The sequence below is a fragment of the Xenopus laevis genome, chromosome 3L (genome assembly GCF_017654675.1).
Source record: "Xenopus laevis strain J_2021 chromosome 3L, Xenopus_laevis_v10.1, whole genome shotgun sequence".
Taxonomy (NCBI): Eukaryota; Metazoa; Chordata; class Amphibia; order Anura; family Pipidae; genus Xenopus; species Xenopus laevis.
This window is the reverse complement of record NC_054375.1, coordinates 154,594,803-154,607,371: the sequence shown is the minus strand read 5'-3', so window position 1 is coordinate 154,607,371 and position 12,569 is coordinate 154,594,803. Positions and strand designations below refer to the sequence as shown.

Sequence of the window (12,569 nt, the reverse complement as noted above, 5' to 3'; positions counted from 1 at the left end):
ATTAGAAGTCACTAAGATGTTCTGTGACCATATAAAGGCAAAAGGCTGCAGGCTGAGTTATACAGGAAATTCTGAGTATCACTCATGTATTATAAGGGATAATGTACCCCCTACTGTAAATGATAAGGATATTAGAAGTCACTGAGGGGTTGTTCTGTGACCATATAAAGACACAAGGCTGCAGGCTGAGTTATACAGGGAACTCTGAGTATCACTCATGTATTATAAGGGATAATGTACCCCCTACTGTAAATGATAAGGATATTAGAAGTCACTGAGGGGTTGTTCTGTGACCATATAAAGACACAAGGCTGCAGGCTGAGTTATACAGGGAACTCTGAGTATCACTCATGTATTATAAGGGATAATGTACCCCCTACTGTAAATTATAAGGATATTAGAGGTCACTGAGGGGTTGTTCTGTGACCATATAAAGGCACAAGGCTGCAGGCTGAGTTATACAGGGAACTCTGAGTATCACTCATGCATTATAATGTATAATAATTCCCCAACTGTAAATTATTAAGAATTTTTGAAGTCACTGAAGAGCTCCAGTAACACATAAAATGACAGATCTTTGTACATTACTATGAAAGGGTAAAACAACTGAAAAGTAAATTACTAAATCTGTCATCTGTTTTTCTCATTGTGAAATATTTGAACTTTTTATTTTTGACCTTTGCTTTTAATCGTAAGAGGTTCTTTAGAATTCAGACTGGATCTGAACAATATAATGAAACATTTTGGCACAAAGATACAGATCACCATTGCCCAACTGGAAGACAGAATGGCAAAGACCTCCATTGCCACAGTATACATGCCCCGTGCACTGAGATAGGCTGGGATAAAGGACACCCAGACACTGAGGAAAGCCAACATACTGAATGTGATAAATTTGGCTTCATTGAATCTGTCAGGGAGATGTCTGGCCAAGAAGGCAACAATGAAACTGATGGAAGCCAAAAGGCCAAGATATCCCAGCATGCACCAGAAAGCAGTGGGTGACCCTTCATTGCAAGCAACAGTGATGATTCCAAGTTGGTTTTCAGTGTCAAGTTCATGGAAGGGAGGAGAGAAAATTAGCCACATCATACATAGAAACAACTGGATAAAGACACACAACAAAATGATGCTGTACGATACTTTTAACCCTATCCACATTTTTAACCTGCTTCCTGGTTTGGTTGCATTAAAGGCAATGACAACAGTGATGGTTTTGGCCAGAACACAGGAGATGCAGAGAGCAAAAACCATCCCAAATGCCACCTGGCGTAGAAGACACTGTGTAGGTTGTGGGTAACCAATGAACCCTAAAGAGCAAAGGAAACAGAGGAACAGGGAGAGCAGGAGAAGACAACTAACTGGACAGTTGTTGGCTTGAACAATTGGTGTTTTTTTATAATTGATAAAAACACCTAATATAACAAGTGGGACGACAGAAGAGAAAAGGGCAGTGGCTGCCAAACTGTAGCCCAAAGGTTCTTCATAGGAAAGGAATTCTGTAGTTCTTGGTAAGCATCTGTCCTGCTGTAGATTAGGCCATGTGTCCCAGGAACATGGATGACATTCTACAGCATCTAAAGAATATTAATATTTAGTAACATAGTAAGTTAGGTTGAAAAAAGACACAAGTCCATCAAGTTCATCCTTTTTACTTTTATTAATCTGCCTACCAGTTGATCCAGAGGAAGGCAAAAAAACCCATCTGAAGCCTCTCCAATTTGCCCCAGAGGAGGAATAAATTCCTTCCTGACTCCAAAATGGGCAATGGGACTAGTCCCTGGATCAACTTGTACTATGAGCTATCTTCCATAACCCTGTATTCCCTCACTTGCTAAAAAGCCATCAAACCCCTTCTTAAAGCTATCTAATGTATCAGCCTGTACAACTGGTTCATGGAGAGAATTCCACATCTTCACAGCTCTCACTGGAACAAACCCCTTCTTAATATTTAGGTGGAACCTCTTTTCTTCTAATCGGAATGGGTGACCTTGTGTCAGCTGGAAAGACCTACTGCTAAATAAAGCATTAGAGAGATTATTATATGATCCTCTTATATATTTATACATAGTTATCATATCACCCCTTAAGCGCCTCTTCTCCGGCGTGAACATCCCCAATTTGGCCAGTCTTTCCTCATAGTTAAGGTTTTCCCTTTACCAGCTTAGTTGCCCTTCTCTGTACCCTCTCTAATACAATAATGTTCTGTTTGAGTGATGGAGACCAAAACTGTACGGCATATTCTAGATGGGGCCTTACCAGTGCTCTATACAGTGGAAGCATGACCTCCAGCTGTGAATCTCTGCCCCTTTTAATACAGCTCAAGACCTTATTTGCCCTTGATGCTGCTGACTGGCATTGCTTGCTACAGACAAGTTTATTATCTACAAGGACTCCAAGGTCCTTTTCCATAATGGATTTGCCTAGTGCAGTCCCATTAAGGGTATAAGTGGATATTTTTACAGGTGCATGACTTTACATTTATCAACATTGAATCTCATTTGCCACTTAGCTGCCCAGATTGCCAGTTTGTCAAGATCCTGTTGCAAGTGCCACATCCTGGATGGAATTAATTGGGCTGATAGTTTTGTGTCATCTGCAAACACTGATACATTACTTACAATACCCTCCCCTAAGTCAGTAATGAACAAGTTAAATAAAAGTGGACCCAATACTGAGCCCTGAGGGACCCCACTAAGAACCTTACTCCAAGTAGAGAATGTCCCATTAACAACCACCCTCTGTACCCGATCCTGTAGCCAGTTTCCTATCCACGTGCAAACGACTTCATTAAGCCCAACAGACCTTAGTTTAGAAAGCAGTCGTTTGTGGGGCACAGTATCAAACGCTTTGGCAAAATCCAAATAGATCACATTTACTGCCCCCACTGTCCAGCATCTTACTTACCTCATCATAAAAAGCAATCAAATTTGTATGACAATACCTATCCTTCATAAAGCCATGCTGATTGCTGCTCATAATGCCATTCACTAGGACAACATTTTGAATGTGATCCCTTAACAAGCTTTCAAATAATTTGCCCACCAGAGATGTCAAACTTATAATTGCCTATAATTGCCAGGCTGAGATCGTAATCCCTTTTTAAATATTGGAATGACATCATCTTTTCTCCAATCCATAGGCACCATACCAGATGAAAGTGAATCTGAGAAAATCAGAAATAGGGCTGGTCTAAAACTGAACTAAGCTCTTTTAGAACCCGGGGGGTGTATGCCAGTCAAGCCCTGGAGCCTTGTTTAAATACATTTTATTAAATCTTTATGAATCATATCCTGAGTCAGCCACTGACTAGATTGAGCTGAGCCATTATTTTCTCTTCTTTCCTATTAACTTCTTTACTTCTATTAAGCCACATAGGGTGATTCTTAGAACTTCTACATTTACTCCTGAAGGGAATAAACAGTAATGATTTCATAACATTTTAAATTTCAACCATTTCTGTTCTGTGTTTTTAGCTGAAAACATAAAGCCCCAATCATTACTCTGTAGGGCAGCCCTCAAGGCACTAAAATTATCTTTTCTGAAATTCATGTTTTTTGTTGCCCCAGTATATATTTGTTTTTTGCACCAGACATCAAGGGGCCAATTCATTAACTTCGAGTGAAGGAATAGAAGAAAAAATACTTCGAATTTCGAAGTGTTTTTTTGGCTACTTCGACCATCGAATGGGCTACTTCGAACTTCGAATCGAAGGATTCGAACTAAAAATCGTTCGACTATTCGACCATTCGATAGTCGAAGTACTGTCTCTTTAAGAAAAAACTTCGACCCCCTAGTTCGCCACCTAAAAGCTACCGAACCCAATGTTAGCCTATGGGGAAGGTCACCATAGGCTTGGCTAAGTTTTTTTGGTCAAGGGATAATCCTTCGATCGTTGGATTAAAATCCTTCGATCGTTGGATTAAAATCCTTCAATCGTTGGATTAAAATCCTTCGAATCGTTTGATTTGAAGGATTTAATCGTTCGAGCAAATGATTATTCCTTCGATCGTTCGATCAAAGTATTTGCGCAAATTCCTTCGACTTCGATATTCGAAGTCGAAGGATTTTCATTCCCAGTCGAATATTGAGGGTTAATTAACCCTCGATATTCGACCCTTGATGAATTTGCCCCTAAATGATATACCATTATGGTCACTATTACCCAGGGGTTCAATGACTTGCACATTTGCTATAAGTTCTGGGTCATTTGAAATCACTAGATCCAGAATAGCATTTTTCCTGGTTGGCTCCTCAACAACCTGTGCCATAAAATTGTCATGCAACAAGTTTATAAATTTGTTCCCATTAACTGATCTGGCAGTACTGGTGCTCCATTCAATATTTGGGTAACTAAAATCCCCCATTATCATTATTTTACCCGAACTAGCAGCCCCCTCATTTTCTTACATAACCTCTTCCTTTATATAAGCTTTTAAATCCTGCCTAACATACAGACATACCCCTCCTCTTTTTCTATTGCCTCTGTCCCTCCGAAACAAAGTATAGCCACTGATATTTACTGCCCAGTCATGTGACTCATTCAGCATGTTTTGGCCACACCAATCATATTTTACCTGCAGCTCTCCCATTTTACCAGTCAGACTTCTTGCATTTGCAACCATACATTTAATACTGGTACCATATTGAACAAATGGCATGTGGTCCTCCCTATCCTTAATAGTACCCCCAACCAAATCTCCTCCCCCATTTTCCCTTCCTTTGCCCACTATCTCATCTAACCTGTCTTCCACTGAATTTTTTACTGAACCCTCCCCCTCCCATGCCTAGTTTAAAATCTCCTCCAACCATCTACAATATACCATCTTTTAATAGTTATAAGGTGCATCCTAACTGTTATACATAAGCATAGACACAATATTTCCACTACCTGTTTGGTTTGAAATCTGTCCCTGGGGACACCGGGCACAGTTGTAGCAGCAAAGGGGTTTTTCTGGTAATATCACTTTTCTAAACCCCATAGGACAGCTTGGACTGCAATTAGAAAGAGGAACCTATGGAAATGATGTATTCATATTATCAAAACCATCATCATTTAGGCATATAGTGCCAGCAAGTTACTAAACACTTTATATTCATGTTTACAAAACAGGGGTATTGCATTATAATTTAACAGACAAGGTTGAAGTATTTATTGAAATGTTGGCTGTTTTGTTTGTTTCTATCTAGCAAAGATATCAACATGGCAGACCAATCTATGGAACAGTGTTGCATCTTTTGTATTAATACCAGTAAACTTGAATTTGTGTTGCATAGTGATGGGCAAATCTGTCTCATTTCGCTTCACCACAAAATTCGGGAAACTGCAAAAAATTCACAAAAGGCATTGAAGTCAATGGACGTCAAAATAATTGTGACATGCATCAATTTTGATGCGAGCTACAATTTTTATATGTGCGACTATTTTGTCCAAATGCATAAGAGTCAATGGGCATCGAATATTTTTGACGAGCTACAGATTTTCTGCACACAACAAGTTTGATGCGCAACAATTTTATCGCGAAAACATTCACTGACACGAAACGTGGAAAATTGCCGCAAATCCATGCCTGCCGAATAAATGTTCCCATCACTAGTGTTGCATCCTTTGTATTAATATCAGTGAACTTGTACTTGTTCACTAGAAATACATCTAATACTCTCCTGAAACAATCTTATATGCTTTTTTACAACTTTATAGTTCTTCGTGGGTTCTTCTGAATCTTACATTTGGAACTTATTTTCTTTTTAACTCAAGGGAAACCTTTGTTTCGTCTGGAAGGATCTTCCCTTCTTGTGCACAAAGAAAAGTGTATTTTAAGGTATCATATATTTATGCATATGAATCACAATCCTGAACCTTCTCTTCTTAAATGTTATCAGTCCATACATTACCTATGTCATTATCCTAAATCCCATTTAATTTGATTTCATTTATATAATACTTATTTCCCATTCATTTTAATTAGGGAACCAAGCTCCAGTAACACCAACACTATCATACTACAAGTCAAGCTTACCTTAGTAAAAATACTGTACATGGTTTGATCACTAGTGAGAGTGAAACTGGGCCATTTCACTGAGAAATTCTCCAAAATTTGTGAAATATTGCCATTTTGCCAGATACATTTGAGTCAATGGGAAGTGTTAGTGATTTTATTCATTTTTTTAGGTGCATAACAAATCTTCCAAGGGAAACAACACATGGCAAAATTCTGATAAAGATGCTGACATTTTATCTGTATTTGTTTCCAGTGTAAATAAAAACAAACTGCATGTTTAAATGTTTTAATTATGTTTAATTATGAGTGATTTTGTGAAAATTTTTTGGCCTTGTGAAAACATGGTTTTGGGCAAAATCTAAATAGAATTTCTATACTTCCCCATATTTTACTTCATTTGTAAATATTTTTGGGTCTCCAAATTCTTCCAACATTAAAAAAGCATTTTTGGGGTCTTCTAGTTATCTACCCTTCTGTACTAACCCCCCCCCCCCCGTTCTGAAATATAAACTGTAATGACCCACTAATCCAACCCGATTCCACAAAGTTTGAGTATGAGGCTTCATAGGAGACATTGGAGAAAAGTTTGCACTTTTGGCTTAGAAGGTGCTACCATACAATTATATTTAGCAACCCTTTGGACAGACCCCAACAAAGGTATTTGGGGAGTTTGCAATATAATATAATTGGAGGAGAGGGCCAAGGAAGAGAATGAAACAAAGATTCTTTCTTCTCAAATAGACTCATATATATTTTTGCTATTGTAAAGTACAACATACATCAAAATATTTATCTTTCTGTACCTGGTTCTCACCATTTGTCCACATAATAGCAGTATTGTCAACTTTGAAAGTTTCAGGGGATCTGATATCATATCTCCCAATTTTAACCTGTTTCAGTGTTCCCTTGGCACCCAGTCGCCAGTTTACAATGTCATAGACAGGTGGAATGTCCCCATTTGCATTAAAAAACACTTGCCTCCCACCTTTGGTCTTAAAGTTGACATTTTTAACGTATTTGAGGAGCTGAAAGGTAAAACATATTCTGTAAATAACTAAAAAAAGATTATAATAAACTGGAAGATAATTCATAGAAGCTGAATAAAATAATCTCTTACTTGCCAAGGTCGAAAAGAAGAAATGTTGACACAATTGTCATTATGGAATAATCCAGTTCCAGGTGTACAATAAAGCAAATTTTGTAGACCCCATGCTATTGCATACACAGCAGTGTACACATTGAGGGGTAATCTGTGTTCCTCTTCAGTTAAGATAGTGTCCATTTTTTCGTGGCCTGTACATACATTGGCTGTAGCATTGCCTGTTACAACTGACTTGTCTTGTGTTATCCACTTACATGAGAAAACTTCTTCCCAAAATTCCCTTATAAATGAATCATACAGATATTCTGATGGGCTGAGATTTCTGAGATATTGATTGAACATTGGCATCTGTCCACTTTGAATGGCAAATCCAATGGTTCCTAATAAAATCAGTTGGAATAGTCCTTGAGAGAGTAAATTTGATGTTGCCAAAGATTCACTGACCACCCATATGTTTCCAGTGATATTCTGCCTCAACATCTCCTCCACCACAATCACAAAGTCAGGATCAGAAGATATTACAACTATAACCTTTGCAGTTGAATTTTTGATGATTTTTGCAAGGTAGGGAGCATTCCTGTTTGGCAGACCAGTCAAGATATTCTCTGCAAAGGCCACACAAATGCCAACTTTAATTATTTCCTGCTTTACAATTTGCAGTCCAGACTGACCATACTCATTATCACTGGCCAGGAAACCAACCCAAGTCCAGCCAAAATGGAAAACCAACTGGGCAAGACCTCTCATTTGAAACTCATCACTTGGTATGGTACGAAAAAAGGAAGGGAACAGGTCCCGCTCACTAAGAATAGGGTTGGTTGAAAAATAACTGATCTGGAAAAAATATGCAGTCTTGAAAAAAAAACAAAGTCTATAAAATTCAACCCCTCCAAATGAACCCCAGTGGACATATATACACATTTGTTACCAACCTATCTATACACTCTCATATATAAACTATACTGTATATACCAATATCTATATTAATTGTAGAGTTTAGTATCACAATAGTCTATGATATTATGCTTGTCCAAGCAATCCTTCAAGCCACACATAAAGGCACCACCCGGCAGGGTATTCCTCAACCTCACTGTCCTCACTGTGAAGAACCACCTACACTGCTCCAATTGAAAATTCAGTTCCTCAAGTCTAAAGGGGTGGCCCCTTGTTCATTATAGGATCTCCAGCTATCTGTCTATAATGTCCTCTAATTTTATCTACATAACAACATAAAAATTATTTTTGAAACTATTTACCTGTGGATATCGGTACAGTCCTAAAATGTGACCCATGAATATAGACCTTGATGATCCGGCATCACCAACAATACCAGCAAGAGGAGTCTTTGAGAAACAATTATAATTTGGCATGATGTCCTGTCCTCCTGACACCATCATAAGAGTTCCTTCTGCTGTTCTCCGCAAAGAATTGCAAGTGTCAAAAACCTGGAAGCCCAAAGTTATGTTTGGCAGCAATTCGGGGTCTTCATTAATCTCCTTCACAGCGAATGGTATGGCATGCATGGTCTGGTAGTGTTCAGTAGCAAACCTAGTGTGCAAGCCATGAGATAAATAACTTTGCACACTTTCACTTCATCTACTACCTTTAGTCACTTCTCTCCCCTTCTGCAACTTATACTTAAGTTAACTACTATTGGTACATATAAATATATATTTGTTCTGCCATTGGCAGACCGGGACATTTCATCCAACTCTGATTCTCTTTTCCTTCTGTACTCTTCACCAATTCTATCACCCCATTTTATTCCCTACATATTACCTGCATTTCATAGTGGCTTAATTTGAAATGTAATTCACTTTAACATGTAATATGAGAACCCTCATCTATTCTGCTTTTGGATGAATGTTGATAAACTAAATTTGCTCTGTATACATGCTTGTTGGAATCCTTTTGTTGAATTAATCACAGCCACACTAATTGGAACAAAGTTGTTTCATCTCTAATACTTCCTGTAAAAAATGTGATTTCTTATATTCCATTCCATTTCAGTATTCCTCCCTCAACTGCCTGTTGTTCCCTCCAATTCCAATCACCCTCATATTTAAAGAATGAGTTATGTTATAGTTAGTTCTTTTAAATTAACTCCCCTTCTTTTACATAAGCGGTATGGCTAAATGGAATGATTATATTTCCCTGAGTTTAGTTGAACCATGGATAAACAAATGTTGGCAATGGTGCTGAGTTGATGTAAAGATGACTAGATATTTTTGACTTCAGCAATGTAAAGGTTCCCTATTTAGACCTTTTTTCCAATGTTTTTTTGTAAACAGAATCTCCATTTCTGAATTTGAGATTCTGTCTGAAGTCTCACTAACTACAATAGAAAATATGGGTTGGTATCATGTTGTTTTCCATTCCTGAGGATCTACTTACAGTAATATTGCATCAACTGAAACAATTCATGGATTGGCTATTAAAATATTCAGTCTTTGTAACAAATATTATTAGGGTTAATATTACTTAAGGTTGTTTTTTTTTCTACCCAGTAATTATTACTCCTATAAAACTCGTTCATCTTCTTCTGCCACATTGTATCACACCACCAAGAACAACACTTCTAAACCAAGAATGAAATATATACATATTTCTGGCCCTACAGTATCTTAGCCCAATTCATAATTCCAAGTATTTCACATACTTTGCAGTTTGTTCTCTCAGCTCAAGTCTTTTGATGTTGCTGTGCTTAGACTTGTCTCTTCTCTAATCACTGAGCAGAATTGGGCTTTTTGACAATCTAATATCATCTAGTATCATTTTAGCTGAATGGATATTGGCTGGCACTGTTTAAAATTCATTGAAAACTAGAAAATAAACTAGAAGGTAAAAAAAATAAACTAGAAAAACTAGAAAACAAAATAATGAATGTACATTGCAATAGAACTCAGAAGAGCAATATTACAGTAATTTGTTGACATTTCTTTTACAGGTATGCTCCTATAAAATGGATCCAATTCTCTGAGTCTATCAGCCAGCTAAAGCAACATCAATACCAGAAACATGCTCATTATTTAACGTAACCTTTCAGTTATCAACAGACACATAAACATTGGCATTCACATGTTCAGAGAGTAACCCATTGCCAGTAACACATGTAGGTCAGAAAGGGCAGGTTCCTTACCTCTGACACTCAAATTCAGGGGGTTTCCTTGTGAAATTAAAGTCATTGTAGACTCTGTCCCAATGAACTCTAAATGTACCCCCTATTATAATATCCCCTGGATGGCTCATATAACCACTTATACTCTCATTGGGAAGGCTGCAACTCTTTCTGGAAGCAGAACAGGCACAGAAGTTTATAGATATTGTACACAAAGCCCATACTGAAGAGAGGACACTCAATTGATGTTGGTGAAAAATCTGCATATACAACACAAACATCTCTACAATACAACACATTCTCTCAGTTTGCCATTTTTTTCTGCCTCAAACAGAGTCACATACAGTGAAATCTTACTCAACTGGTTTTATATGTTGCAGGTAATTATTGCAGACCTGTGGGAACCCCCACCTTAAGAATGATAAATGGTCTAAACTGCTTTGGGAATGACAAATCTCTCTCTGTATCTCAATTTTACATTCGTACTTGGTCCCAAATGGGAAGATTCTAGGAATTTGTTTCAGCAAAAAATTCAAGTTTTTGCTGTGGAAAAAATTCAGAACAAGTAGAATTGCCACCTTTCAGGGCCATGCAGTCCAGTTGGGCTGCTGATGTCATTAGCAGATCACTGATGTCACGGGGTGGACCACTGATATCATGGGGCAGGCAATAGGAGATTTGCTGATCGCCGCGTCAATCTAGGAGACTCCTGTCTGGTTCTTCTAAAACAGTTTTGACCCAAGCAGCCCTTCCAAAAACTGGACTGTCCAAGTCAAAACCAGACAGGTGCAACCTTAAAGGAGAACTAAACCTCCCTTTAGGCAAAAGTACCCATTGGTCCCCGTCTGCTGCCCCCCAGCCTCCCCCTGCACAGTCTTACACCTGAATTGTGTCCCCTTTTGAAATACTGACCGCACATGCAGAGTCGTCATCGTAGAGCTCACGGGCGCCATCTCATAGTAGCAAGGGTTTTTTTCTGGTACAATCACCTTTCTAAATCCTGAGGAACAGCTTGGGCTGAACTCGGAACAAGGAACATTTGAAAAATTATAAAATAACTATATGGGCGATTATGTTTATTAAAAAATGATGGTTACATTGCATCATTTATGTATTTGCCCTGTGTAAAGATCACATTAATTAGCAAAGACTTTTAACAATTTAGCAGCTGGATTTAACAGCAATATCTCTTATAGCAGGGGAATGGTTTAGAACAGTAAGGGGCCTATTTATTAAACATCAAATTTTTCTGGTCGAGTTTTTAAATGGAAAAACTCGAATTTTTAGAGGGGAAAAAACCCACAAATTTATTATACCCAAAATCTTCTAAAAATCCAAATCCAAAAAGACTCCATCTCAAACCTGTCGAGGTCATGTAGAAATCAATGGCACATATCCCTGAAGATGTTTCTTGACATCATGATCTGTGCTGGTTTGCATTGGATAAATTCGAGTTGTCGCAGCAACAATTCGATAAAGTTGCATTTTCGAAAATGCAGTTAGAAAATGTCAGACGATTCGTATTGACGTACAAATTTGTTGCAATGTTTTTCCGCACCGACTTTTTTGAAAAGAATTATTGATAAATGAGTTAAATTCATGGATGGGAGGTACCCCCCTAAAAAAATCTATGACCTATGAAAGGCAGGAAGTAAAGTAAAGACATAAAGTAAAGTAATTGAGCAATTGAGTAATTCAGCATGAGCTGAATAAAATGGTCTAATATTAAATTTTGTATTTCTACTTTAAATAACTAAAGAATTGTGTTTTCTTTTAAAATAGTAACCTAGTAGCATAGTATTTTAGGTTGAAAAGGGACACAAGTTTCATCTGAAACCTCTCCAATTTGCCTAAGGTGAGGTCAATTTCTGGTTAAATTTCAGGTACACAGAGATCCAAACAGCCCACACAGAAGTTTAAAAAGCCCCCTACTAGCCCAATAAATAATAACTGTCTATGGCAACTTACAGCAGCCCCCCTGGCATTTGCCAGAACCCACAGATTGCCAGTCAAGGCCTTGGGAGAGGGAATTACTTTGTGACTCCAAGGGGCAGATTTATCAAAGGTCGAATAGTAAATTGAAATTAGAATGAATATTTGAGTTTCAAAATTCACATTTACATTCGAATAGGGAGATTAAAATTCGAATGTAAATTTGAATGTGAGATTTATCACACCTCGACCATGGAAACAGTCCTAATTTGAATATTCGCCATCTAAAACCTGCGGGGTTCATGTACAAGTCAACGACAGAGGTCCCTTGAGTCATTTGGAGATGTTAATTGCCTTGTTTTCCGGGAGAAAAACTCAATTTGTACAAATCGAATACGATTTAAATTTTTGGGTC

General features: G+C 37.8%; 1 protein-coding gene across 1 annotated transcript; it reads right to left on the bottom strand.

Moving 5' to 3' along the window:
* Positions 1–666: 666 nt before the first annotated feature.
* LOC108710416 (extracellular calcium-sensing receptor) lies at positions 667–11,154 on the bottom strand. Its single transcript, XM_018251555.1, has 7 exons — positions 11,135–11,154; positions 10,244–10,393; positions 8,361–8,652; positions 7,120–7,938; positions 6,806–7,027; positions 4,892–5,015; positions 667–1,577 (listed from the first exon to the last, which is right to left on the bottom strand). Exons 1-7 carry the CDS (start codon positions 11,152–11,154, stop codon positions 667–669), a joined length of 2,538 nt encoding a protein of 845 aa, XP_018107044.1.
* Between the last annotated feature and the right edge of the window lie 1,415 nt (positions 11,155–12,569).